Below are 13,552 nucleotides of genomic sequence, written 5' to 3'. Positions count from 1 at the left end.
ATGGTGGAGGAGAATGGATCTTTTATTGATATAAAAATGAATTGCTGGGTGAAGTTGGCTGATATTTTTGAAATTTATTCATAACCTATGTGATGAGACAGAGGAGGTGGTCAATAGTGCTACCAAAAAAAAATCCAACTTGGGAATGGAGATTTATTCCCCAGGCACAGTTTGGAATTAAGCTCTGGATGAATAGAATTGGTTTTATGAGTAGCTATTCCCATGTCTGAAAATTATTTATTTGTATGGAGGATATGTACCATATTGTAGGTTTTCTGTATTGGTGCGTTTGAAGTAATGCTTTTGAATGAAAAGTTGGAAAGCACCATAAGACATCAAACCTTAACTGTTATGGCTAAAAGTAGTTGCCATTAGGATCCTTTAAACTTTCATTCTGTTGAGACATTCACAGGCTGTCTCCCAGTGTATTCTTGAGTGGTGTTTGTAGAGCAGATGTATGGCAACAATCCTTGTGTAAAGAAGATCCTAGATGTATCTTCAAATTTGTACAATGTGAGTGTCTAAGCACAACAGACTTTTCAAAAGTACTGCAATAGATGCTCCTAAAGCAGCTAGGTCATAAAACAAATGGAGTAAAACAATCACAAAGGTGGCATATTCCAACCACACTCATAGGAATTTATGTGTGTTCTCTTTAGTTATATGATTCTCTTCTCTTCCCACCCTGCACCTCTTATCATATTAAATGACTTTGAATGGTGTGTTGTGTGTAAATGTAACTGGCTGTTTAACCCATTCCTTCATTGCTGTTTTGTCTGCTCAGAGTAACCCCTCCTTCCAGATACTTTTCATCACATGCTGCTTTTTCTTCCTCAGCTGCTTTACATGATAAAAGAGAAGATTAGGGTGGAGGTGGAAAGTGGAATAATAGGAACAACATGAAATCTGTCCTTCTGTCTGGGAATGCAGAGAAAAACTTTCAGTTTGAGGATAGGAGAAAAATGTTTGATCTGCACTTAGGGCGAATGTTGTCATGATAACCTGGTTGAGAAGAGGAAGATTGGCCTGCAGAACTATGTGCAAATGAGGAGGTGTTGAGGATTAATGCAAGGCCAAGAACTGAAATATTAACTTGATGGCTCATAAAGTCTTACAACTGACTACAAAGTTTTCCAGTAACTAATGTCCTAGAATTAACAAGTGGGAAATCTGTTTAAGGGGCTGTATTACTTAGCAAATTATAGCTAATGAAGCCCTGAGTACAGTAAACGGCACAGTTTGATTTGTCAAGCTGCTTGCTCAGGGAGGAAAGTCTGTAAAAGTACTATTCTTGCGTGAGATAGAGTTCAAGTTTGAACTAGAACTGGGGGGGGGGGCATGTAGTGCCATAGGAGGGACACGGGTGGCGCTGTGGGTAAAACCTCAGCGCCTAGGACTTGCCGATCGCATGGTCAGAGGTTCGAATCCCCGCGGCGGGGTGAGCTCCCGTCGTTCGGTCCCAGCTCCTGCCCACCTAGCAGTTCGACAGCACCCTTAAGTGCAAGTAGATAAATAGGTACTGCTTTATAGCGGGAAGGTAAACGGCGTTTCCATGTGCTGCGCTGGTGCTGGCTTGCCAGAGCAGCTTCGCCACGCTGGCCACATGACCCGGAAGTGTCTCCGGACAGCGCTGGCCCCCGGCCTCTTAAGTGAGATGGGCGCACAACCCTAGAGTCGGACACAACTGGCCCGTACGGGCAGGGGTACCTTTACCTATGTAGTGCCATAAATTAGAACAAGAGCCCTTTCTACACCTATGGCTAAAAGTGTGAACAGAACTTAACAACTCTTTCAGAAATAAATATATTCCAGTGTGATTGACCATGATCCTTGGAAACTGACTTATGCCCAGGATACTTCGTAAGGAGCATTTTCAAAGGTCCTGAGTGCTGGATAGCTCAGTTGGTGGATAAACTTATCTGCAGCTTTTTCTCTCACAGTACTATACTTAGCCTCAGCGCCTAGGACTTGCCGATCGAAAGGTCGGCGGTTCGAATCCCTGCGGCGGGGTGCGCTCCCGTTGCTCGGTCCCAGCGCCTGCCAACCTAGCAGTTCGAAAGCACCTCCGGGTGCAAGTAGATAAATAGGGACCGCTTACCAGCGGGAAGGTAAACGGTGTTTCCGTGTGCGGCTCTGGCTCGCCAGAGCAGCGATGTCACGCTGGCCACGTGACCCGGAAGTGTCTCCGGACAGCGCTGGCCCCTGGCCTCTTAAGTGAGAGGGGCGCACAACCCCAGAGTCTGTCAAGACTGGCCCGTACGGGCAGGGGTACCTTTACCTTTACTATACTTAGCAGCCTTTTGTTCCTGGCGGCAGGAGATCCATCAGTAGACTTGAATTTTCTGTTTTCCTGTATTGAATGGGGCTCTAACCATTGTGTGGCAGCAGAGAAGATTCTATTGTGGTGCTTACTTGACGTTTTATTAGAAATACTCGTGCATAGAAGAGCTGCATTTAGAGGAACAGAACTTGGATGTGGCTACTCATCCTCTTATCTCTTTGCCTTAAATAATGAGCAACCAAATAGCATTTTTATGTTCAATGCATGCATTCTTAAAGGTAAAGGGACCCCTGACCATTAGGTCCAGTCGTGGCCGACTCTGGGGTTGTGGCGTTCATCTCGCTTTATTGGCCGAGGGAGCTGGCGTACAGCTTCCGGGTTCATGTGGCCAGAATGACTAAGCTACTTCTGGCGAACCAGAGCAGTGTACGGAAACACCGTTTACCTTTCTGCCAGAGTGGTACCTATTTATCTACTTGCGCTTTGACGTGCTTTCGAACTGCTAGGTTGGCAGAAGCAGGGACTGAGCAACAGGAGCTCACCCCATCGCAGGGATTCGTACCGCCAACCTTCTGATTGGCAAGTCCTAGGCTCTGTGGTTTAACCCACAGCGCCACCTGCGTCCCTCGCATGCATTCTTACAATACTCTAAATTAGTCAAAAATTATTACTATTATAGGACAGGTATGGAGGAGGCTAAGTGATAAGAGCCTCTGCAACTTAACTCACTTAGCCACTATTTTGGGCCCCCTCTTACACGTCACCAGCACAGCAATATGTTTTGATTCACTGTGTTTGTATTATACATAAATAGGACAGAAAAGTAAGTGGTTGCATTTCGTAATTTTAACACTTAAGGTGTTGTTGTTTTTAAATGTCACTTGATCTGTGGGAGGCAACCCTCCCCTCCATCTCCCCCCAAAAAGAGCACTCTGGCAGTAAATAACATGAAGAACCTGCTAAAAAAGTTCTGAACATATAATAACCAAGAAAAATATTCCATTTACAAGATAATAATGCAGAAACTAGGGGTGGTATTAAATTAAATTTTACTCAGAGTAGGCCGATTAAAAATAATGACTCTAACCTTAAGTAAAACATAGTTGAATGCCAACCATTGTCGGTAATACATCATACAAGGTATTTGTCACACCGCCACATACGTGCATAATGCCTCAGTGTTTTCATTCTGAGTACTGTTCTATTAAAAGGTATCCACTTACTTCAGTATTCTATGGATTTATATTTACATAGGTAACACATACATAATGCAATGTTGTCTTTTATTCATATAACAATAATACTATGCTGATTTTATAGGTGATAATTCTTTTACTATGTCTATATAATTGTTCCATGAAAGTCTAATACTTGGGTCAGGGTACTGTGCATAATTGTACATCAGTTACAACAAGAATTTTTTTTTATGTTAACATATCAAGAGTTTACTAAATTACAGCACAATCCTATGCATATCTAGTTTCACAAAATGGTAAGCCATGGGTCCCCCCCCTCAAACCATGAGTTAAGCATGAGTTGCCCTGTAGATGATCAACAAACTGATTTGTTTTGTTTTCTAGTTGCTCTTGCACCATGCCTTTGTAGTTTGGTAAGCATCTGTGGTGGAGGGGTAAAAAAAATCATGGTTAAGGAAAGATGTTGGACTCACAAAGAAGAGCAAGCCACAGGTTTGAAACCCAAGCGTTGTAAGCCAACAACAAACCATGGTTAATATCATGGTAGAGTCTACTTAGAGCACTAAGTCATGGTTTACTAAACAATGGTTTAGTGTTATGTGCTAACCAGGTCTGATACTAGAATGATTAGAACACATGTTGCCAAACATAAGCAGTTTTTTTTTTTTTTGCTAAAAGCCTGAATATTTTCTAGTTCTATAAAATTAAAATGTTCTGGCATTTTATTTTTGCATAATTTCATTTCACCAAGTAGTCCAAATCTTCCCATCGCTCCTAAATTTTAATTTGTTCTATCTAGATTCCATTTTGCTCTGTTAGAAGCTAGTAAGTATTATATCATCTGTGCTGTGGCACTAGTGAGTGACCTATGACATCCTGATTTTGTGTATTGTCATAAATAGTTCTTTTTAAATGTCATGCCATCAATTTTAACTGACTGCACAACTAGTTAAAATTTGGGGAAGAGGAATTTTCTATCCTAGGCCAGTTCTTTCAAGACTTACAAAGATTTTTTCCTAGACTTACAAGCCCTTGCAGTGAGGGTATAAAGATCATTTTCTGCCTTTTTGAATGATAGCATCAATTGGAATTTTTTTCTTTGGTATCTTGCTGAAGTATCTGAGTCCAGAACAGATGCCTTTTTCTACACTTATGGAACATAGCCTAATGAGGGGGAATTCAGCCATTTTAACATTATGGTATGCTGTTGTATTAATGCAGTAACTTTCCATACTGGATAGAAATTATGTTTGGCTGATCAGTTGCTTTCATTTTTTTCCATTAATACATATTAATTAGCTTTATGCCATGTTTGGTATTACTTTTTGCTGGCCAAGCTTTAAATTTAACCTTATGTGGAGGAAAATTACACAGTATTCCCTGAGCAACTCTCCCGTGGGATCCAATGATCCTCAAAAGCAGACATTGCTTCTGGTTCACTTCACTTTTACCCTCTTGTTGAAGTGTTATTCCTCCAAATCTAGAATCTGATAAAGTCCACAAAATACACAAGCACAGCTAGGTTTTTATATGCCAGTGCTTTTGAAAAATGTGATGGTATGAAGGCATCTTAATTCATCTTGTATGTACTTCAAACCTTTACGTTTAATTAACCAACTTGACAGTTACCAAGATTGTGGATGAAAATAGCCTTTTTCATTAACTTGTTCCTTCAGCTTGCATGCAAATGCAATTCTGAAACATAGGTAATATTTAGATCAGTAGGATCTAAATGTACTTAGGATTGCAACTTTAAACAGAGGCTCAATAGGTTTCCGTTTCATCCAACCCACTCCTTCTGATTGTTGCTTTACTACAGGAACCATTTGAGGATGGATATGCAAATGGAGAAGAAGGAACTCCTACAGGAGATGCCACTGCTACTTATACTGCTGAAAGTAAAGGGATTGTCAAGTTTGGTTGGATTAAAGGTGTATTGGTAAGTATAACTTTGGTAATGATAAACCCATCTGTTCTATTTTCTTAGCAACTGATGAAGCAACAATTGAATATGTCTACTTTCAAGATTATTATATTGCAGATTTTTTAAAAAAGAAAGAACAAAATAATTGATTAACGTGTAGTAGTTTCTGTTTTCTGTATCTGCTACTCTTGTTGTTTTTAAAAAAGAAATATGTATCAAGGTACATTTGCCTTTGTCTCCCCCAACTCTTTTTATTACTGTGCCCTAAAATGATTTAGGACATTCATGAATGGCCAAACACTTTCTCTCTTCCTGCTGTTCCTTAACTCAAAGATAAACTCTGGTTCATCTTTGAGTGTCTACCAAATTAAATTTCATTCCTTCAGACACTTTACTAAGAGGCAAATCCCATTTAACTTGGTGGATCTTGCTTCTGAGAAAATCTTATTAGGACTGGCTGTAAGGTGAAGAATAATGAAAAGGCATTCATGTTACTTAAGGCAGCCTTGTATTGCATGCAGGTCCCACTTACCAAACACAATGCATTCCCAGGAAATTGTTTGTTAAATGGGCGTTTGCATAAGGAACCGAAGATTTCTATCATTTCCCATGGGAACCTTTCTAATCCGTGACTTGTCTTATATCTCTCCTCTGCCCCCTCCATGGTTTCTGCCTGAAAATGGCTGGCGCTGTCCAGCAAACCACAAACATGAACGGAAGTGGGCAAACTCTGGCTTATCTGAATTAGCTGTGTGCATAGTGAGGTTTGGGCTTATTTCTTTGTGTTTGGATAAGTGAATTTTTGCATAATAAGTGGGCGGATAGCAGGACCTGTGTGTATACAGTTTGCCTGGTAACTTTATTGCAAATGGACTAGCAGGGGAGGGATGACTCTCCTCCATCTGTAGCCAGCATGGAAATGCAGACACAAGTCACTTTGCACAGTTAACGCAGGAAACACAAGGGAGGGAACATGGTGGCTCAAATTTCATCCTCCGTCCGATAACTATTGGACCAATGCCATGATGTCATAAGGATACAGTAACTTGCACAGCTTATAACATTAACTTAGATTTTGTTTCTTCTGGTGGAGTGCCTGGGGAGAGCAGTCCTTTGGCCCAAATATGGGTGAGGAGAGAGCAGTATCCTGGCTAAAATAAGTAAACAAAAGGATTTCATCTATAAATTGGCTTCCCTGCAGTGTTCACTTAACGAGACATTCATCTCAGCTAGTAATTTTTCTTTGACTTATTGGAAGTCTAGGAAGGAATTTAGTGTTGTGCTAAGGTGATTTGGGCAGGTTGAGCATTTTGGCTTGCCCGACAGAGGGATTCCTGTTCCTTCCTCCCCATGCTACTCTGATCTTCCTCCTGCTCCCTGCTCCCCCAGCCTATTGTTATTGTTATTATTGTTATTTATTAAATTTGTATACCACCCTATACCTGCAGGTTTATATTGCAAGGTATAGAAGCCCAATTTCCCATGAAAGCCGAATCCCTTCTTTAGGACTTCCACTGACAGGGCTTATTAGTTGAATCCTGTCCCTAGAATTTTAAGTGTGTTTTTGTTTTTTGTAAGAAGTCAGTGAATTAACTGAACCCAACCTTTTCCAATAAAAAAAATATCATTCACAGGTTTATCAGACGTTATAGTTGTTTGAAAATAACTCAATGGAGAAACAATAAGATTTGTAAGATCACGATTTCTCTTACTATGGTGGTTCAAGCAAATTGCAAATTTTAACTTTAATTTAGTTGTTTCAAAGTTCTGCTAGTCTGCTAAGGACACAGTGAATACTAGAAGAATTTCTATCCTTCTTAACTTAGTGTTATAAAACTGCAAATGACATGATTCCAGCTCTCTTGTTATAACTGTGACTGGATGGTGGAAATGAACACAGTTCAGTTTGTATAAACAAAGCAACCTTACATGGACAAAATCCCCTGTCTTCTGGAGGAATCTTGGCATGTCTGTAGTATATTTTATCTTGACATGGCAAAAAAAAGTATTTACTTTAAAGAATTGGAGTTTTTGTATTGTTTTCCAGTTTACAATTATACAGAGTATTAATTACCTATTTCTTTATTATTGTTGGTTATTATAATTGTTAGTCACTTTTGTCACTGAGTAACCCAAAACCACTTACTTTAAAAACTTTTTAAAAACAACCAAGTAAAATTCCTAAAAACACAGCTATACAAGTAGAAGGGAGGACTAATGGATCCCACTCCACCAAAAGATGCCACAACACTGCCTTTCAAACTAAGGGCCAAAAGAGAAAAGTATTTGCCTGGTGCCTAAATATAAAGATGGCACCATGTGTGCCTTCCTGGGGAGAGGACTCCACAATCGCCATCGAAAAGTCCAATTCTTGTGTTTCCACCCTCCAAACCTCTTGTGGAAGGGAGCACTTGAAGAAGGGCCTCAGATTCTGCTGCTGCTGCAGGGTTTGGGTCATAAACACTTCTGCTTAAACATTAATAATATTTGTTTTATGTTAAGGAGAAGTATAATTTTCATAATGTAGTGACTTCAGTCACTTCGCTTTTAAAAATGGTCTGTTAAAGCACAACTTGCAAGACATCACAAGTCAAATGGGCCCACCATATGATGGCCCAGAGAAGAGATTGATAAACCCCTACTACTGCTACTGATCCAGGACTGGAAGAATTGAAGATAATAAATTGCCACAAAGCATGTTTGGTGTGCTGTTCGGCTTGAATCACAAGTTGTGTGTGCCTCCTGGAAAGAATTCTTGAAAAGTTGAGGTGCTTGGTTGCCTGCATGACAGCAGACTTTTGAAGTTGACCCTGTGAACTCGATTCTTAAAACTCTGTTGTAGCTTATTCAAAATGATACCTCTATAATAAATATTGGGACAGCATAGCATGAAAATTCTTTGCTTTTACGGTGTTCTAGGTACGATGCATGTTGAATATCTGGGGTGTGATGCTGTTCATTCGACTGTCCTGGATTGTAGGACAGGCTGGCATAGGTAAGTGTGCCCACCAAATAAAACATCTCTGTGTACTGTGTTAATCTTGATCAACTGTTAAAGATCGGTGACTTGTAACTTACAGCATTGGATGAGAATATGATTGATGGAATGCTGCTGATTACCATTGTGATATTCTTAACATGAAATATATGCTTCTTATCAGTTTCACTAAGAGGCTCAGTGTGTCTCCAGAGCAATGTTCTTTTCTTTGTTATTACAGTACAATACACTGATTAGGAGGTAATACATATTTGAAGGATTAGTCCTGCTCAGAGCATTACGTAGGCAACAAATAGTTTTTCATATTCCTCGTTAGTAGTTGCTAGTTTCTGTGTGTCTTCAAAAGGTGAAGCATACTCTACCTGAAAAGGTACTCCTGAGGGCAGGAGAGGTGGTAGACATGCTTGTTCTTGATGTGAACAGGTGATGTCTTGCATATTGTAGGCACATGTTAAAACAAGCTTGTTTAAAACCAGCTCATGCATGCCTTAGGTTTAAGACATTTTTTGTTGTATTGATTTATTGAAACCAACAGCCAGTGTTTGTTAAACAATATTGTACATTTGTTTTGGGGAAAATGATAATTTCCGGTAAATAATCTTAGGAATCTTCTTACAGGACTTGCAGTCTTGGTCATTGCAATGGCGACTGTGGTAACTACAATCACAGGCTTGTCTACATCAGCAATAGCTACCAACGGCTTTGTGAGAGGAGGTAAAACAATGTTATACATGTACTTTCCTGTTTAGTTTTCTTCAAAGGGAGCCAAATCATGTGATATTTACTTTGCATATATGCATCAAATATATTATATAGTTGTGGAAGTACATCATAAGTGGCAAGGTTTTCTTCAAAAAACAATGTGATTGTGCTACTGTCTTTTTAAACTGTCAGCTCGCAATAGTGAACTTTGAAAAAGTGACTTGGGGTCATGAAGGTGAGGAGAGATAGGTAGGTCACAAGTAGGGATGGAGAGTACAGCTGTTAAGACTTAGATAAAATAATTTGAAATCAGACAAATGGTGAGTAATGCATTAGAAATGGAGAGTAACTAGATCAGTAATGTGTAACCTGTGGCCCTCCAAACATATTTGTACTCCCATTGCCCCACCCAACATGGTCTGGAGATAATGACAATTATAATCCAACGTTTGGTGGGCTACAGGTTCCTCTTCCCTGACCTAGAACCAGCTACGCATTCACAAGTTAAGAGGCAAACAATGCGATCCAAGCTTTGTTTTGAGAAAGAGGTACCATTTATTGTAGTGAGATTTACTTCCAGCTAATTACATTAAGGGTTGTAGTCCAAGTAATTAAAAGATGTTAAGAAAACTTAAACACTGAGCTTGCCTTTCTTAAGAGGCTAATTGCAGATTTGTATCTTGAAAATCAGCTTGGCCTTCTTCCCGGATGCTGAGCAATTTCAGTGATGCTATGGAAATGTGATTGTCTTAGGTACAGCAAGTCTGGTTTATATGTTTGTTACTGTCTGCAGTCGGATGCTCTGTTGATGCAACATGTTAATCATGACTTACACAATTGGACAATTTTCACCTGGGCGTGCTTTTCCACACAATTGGGCATATGAACAGTGCAGTCTTAAGGCAGTAGTGGAGCTTTCTATAGATATACTGAGGGACTTCTAATGGGGTTTGAGTGCTTTCATATCAGTGGGCCTTTTCCCCTGGCAAAGTGGTGCTTTTAACAACTCCTTGGCTAGCCTTTGACAGCTTTAGCATTGCTCTTTATATCTCCTGTGGCAGGAGTGGTTAACTTGTGGCCCTCCAGATCTTGTTGGATTCTCAAGTGACTCCCATTAATTGCAACCAGCATGACCCAGTGGTAGGGATGATGGGAATTAGAGTCCCACCATTTCTGGAGGGCCATAGCTTAACTTCACCAGTCATATAAGAATAATTTATGCAGCATAAAGGTAGAAATATGATGGCTTTATTTGAGAAGCTTGCTTCTTGTATAGAGTGTCCAGTGGAACAGAAAATACAATTCATGAGTAATTCTGAAGTGAATTTTCTTCACTGGTCTTATTTTTTGGGGGGTTGCTATTTGTGTTTCTTCTCTTCCTTTTTCTCTACTTCAAAGTGAATGTTAGCAATCTTCAGCTGCATAATCTGATTTTTTAAAAACAGGTTTTCTATCTTTTTAATGACTCTGCAAGAAATAAATAATACACTTTGATAGACTTACAAGCTTGGTGGATAAGAGGAATGCTGTGGATGTAGTGTATCTCAATTTCAGTAATGTTTTTGATAATAACAAATAGTCTTACAGAGAAGCTGCTAAAATGTGGGCTGGACCAGGTAACTGTTAGGTGGTTTTGTAACTGATTGAAAAACAGTGACAAGTGGGGTGCCATGCTGCAGGGTTCTGTCCTGGGCCCATTGTTGCCCAACATCTTTATATTATCTTTATAATGACTTGGATGAAGGAATTGAGGGAATCAGGGAATCCTCATCAAATTTTCAGATGACAGCAAACTGGAAGGGGTAGCTAATGCCGCAGAAGACAGAATCTGGATTCAAGATGATCTGAACATATTGAAGAACTGGGGCCAAAATTAACAAAATGAATTTCGATAGGGGCAAATGTACAGTTCTACACTTAGGCAGGAATGATAAGCTGCACAAATATAAGACAGGGGGGACACCTGGTTTGCCAGTAGTAAATGTGAAAAGAATTTAGGGGTCTTAGTTGAGCACAAGCTTTACATGAGTCAACAATGTGATGCAGCAGCAAAACAAAGTAATAAACTAATGCTGTTCTAGGCTGCATCAACAGAAGTATAATATCTCAGTCAAGTACCATTCTATTCTGACTTAGTCAGACACCACCTGGAGTACTGGGTTCTGGGCACCACAATATAAGAAGGATATTGACAAGCTAGAACATGTGCAGAGGAGGGTCTGGAAACCAAGTCTTATGAGGAATGGTTGAGCGAAATGGGTATGTTAAGCCTGGTAAAGAGGAGATGGATATGATAGCCATCTTCAAATATCTAAAGGGCTGTGTCATGGATGGAGTAATTTTCTGGAGTGTAGGACCCAAACCAATTGATTCAAATTACAAGAAAGGAGATTCTGACTAAACATCAGGAAGAATTTTCTGACAGTTGGATAACTTTAATTCTGTTATCTTACTGAAAGCTGTTACACATGTAGCTGAGGGCAACCTGATTACCAGCTGAAGTAGTAGCTAGGGGCATATCTACATTCTACAAACGTAGAGCTTTTAGCTGTGTGTGTATAAAAACATAGTACATACCAGAGCTTGGTTTCACATAGCCTTGAATCTTGCTCTAATTCTTCTTTATTCTCTCTGCAGGGGGAGCATATTATCTAATTTCCAGAAGCCTGGGTCCAGAATTTGGTGGTGCAATAGGCTTGATATTTGCATTTGCTAATGCTGTTGCTGTAGCCATGTATGTTGTTGGTTTCGCAGAGACCGTTGTAGAACTGCTTAAGGTAAACAATTTTTCCCCAGTTTTGTTTTTCACAATGATAGAAACAGTCTGAATTTTACCATCCCTTTCCTACAATATAACTATGGATCGGATTGATCTGTAATCGTTGTCAAATCCACTACACATGTGACGTAAAATCTATAATATTGAATGACTCGTTTTTACACAGACATGTAAACAACCTTGGATTTGGTGCCCCCAGAGTTCTGGATGACAGGCAAAATACTTGTTGGGATCAGCCTTAGACCAAATGATTGTGACTTAGTTGCAGTAAAAATATATGCAGGATTCAACACTTGAAAATACTTCTGTAAGCCTATGGAGGGTTTAGTCCTATCGCTAAGCTTAATAGCGTTCTTTCCCCCCCCTCTAATGCAGAGCAAAGTATAAAACTTAGAGGAAACATGTTCAGTTGTTTGAAAGGAATTGGAGTTTATTGGGGGGTGTCTATTATGCCTGCAAGAGCCTATGAACATGTTTAGATCCTGGTCTGCACCTTCATCTAAGGTGTTTGATTTTTAAAATAAATTGACTTAAGTTAGTAAGGTAAAACATAGGGCCATTAACAGAGTTGAACCATTAAAACGTGGTGTTTAGTTCTGGTTCATGTTTATTAGTATTTCTGTTTTAAAAAATCTGTATTTTTTTTTTGAAGTCGTGAATGTTTGACTTGATTTGTATGAAAAACGAACCCTACAAAAAGAATATAATAAATTCTTAAGAAAAACTGCTAGCACTTAATACCATATTTGCTAGGACTCAAAATCATATTTGATCACTGTTAGGGCAGAATTATTTCATAAGAGGAAAGCGAACATATGGTGTCAACCTTGTCATAATTGTCTCTCTTTTCTTTCTGTAGGAACATAATTTAATTATGTTGGATCAAATGAATGACATCAGAATAATAGGAGCCATCACAATTGTTATTTTATTGGGCATCTCTGTGGCAGGAATGGAGTGGGAAGCTAAAGTAAGTAACAGTGATTTGAAACATCTACTGCCCTGAAAAGCTGAACACCTTTTGAAATCTGCAAAGCAAGGGAAGTAAACCTTGACTTGAACTTACATTGGAATTAGAATTTGGAATCAGATTTCTGGCTGCAGAATATTGTTGCAGGAAATGAACTTATTTATGTTCATTATATTGTTGATTAACAAACCAGGAAAATAAACCAGTTCATAAATTTTGCACTTGGGCATGAATGAAGGCAGGCTGGTGCTGTTGAATGCATATAGTTGAGCCAGTTGTGTGAGACTTTAGTGCTACATGCACAGTAACTATTTAGAAACTGAAATCTTATATTAGTAGAATTTTGCAGATTAAGTATATTGTTCAAGGAGGTGGACTTATCCTTGGTCAGTCTGGTTCATGATGTGCATTAGTCCCATTATGTGGGTTTCCCTCATGCAGTCAAGTGTTCCCTTTGCGGCATCAGAAGGGGAAAGCAACAAGTATACTGCAAAATAGAGAGACCACCCAAAAACTTAGTACAATACTGAAAGGTTACTCTGCTTGTATAGGTGATGCATTCAAACAGATCAAAGTACTCATGCAGAGACAGTTTTTAAGTGGCCCCAATGTGGTGTCTGCATTGGTAAAAGCACCCCTAACCTGCGTTTCAATACTTTAGATGATACATAAATTGGGAATATGAAAAGCAAGCTTCAAGTG

The 13,552-nt window shown here is 39.4% G+C and overlaps 1 protein-coding gene across 2 annotated transcripts in view; it reads left to right on the top strand.

Annotated features, from left to right (window-relative positions):
- Window positions 1-13,552, top strand: part of SLC12A2 (solute carrier family 12 member 2) — a 52,874-nt gene that overhangs the window by 10,104 nt on the left and 29,218 nt on the right. For both annotated transcript variants that reach the window (XM_083702221.1, XM_083702220.1), the window contains exons 2-6: window positions 5,297-5,416; window positions 8,321-8,396; window positions 9,018-9,113; window positions 11,739-11,878; window positions 12,740-12,850. In XM_083702221.1, the coding sequence (XP_083558347.1) occupies window positions 5,297-5,416; window positions 8,321-8,396; window positions 9,018-9,113; window positions 11,739-11,878; window positions 12,740-12,850 (543 nt within the window). The remainder of the gene's footprint in view (window positions 1-5,296; window positions 5,417-8,320; window positions 8,397-9,017; window positions 9,114-11,738; window positions 11,879-12,739; window positions 12,851-13,552) is intronic.

The sequence above is a fragment of the Podarcis gaigeae genome (genome assembly GCF_964106915.1).
Source record: "Podarcis gaigeae genome assembly, chromosome: 11".
NCBI classification, from domain to species: Eukaryota; Metazoa; Chordata; class Lepidosauria; order Squamata; family Lacertidae; genus Podarcis; species Podarcis gaigeae.
This window is presented reverse-complemented; position numbering and strand designations above follow the sequence as displayed.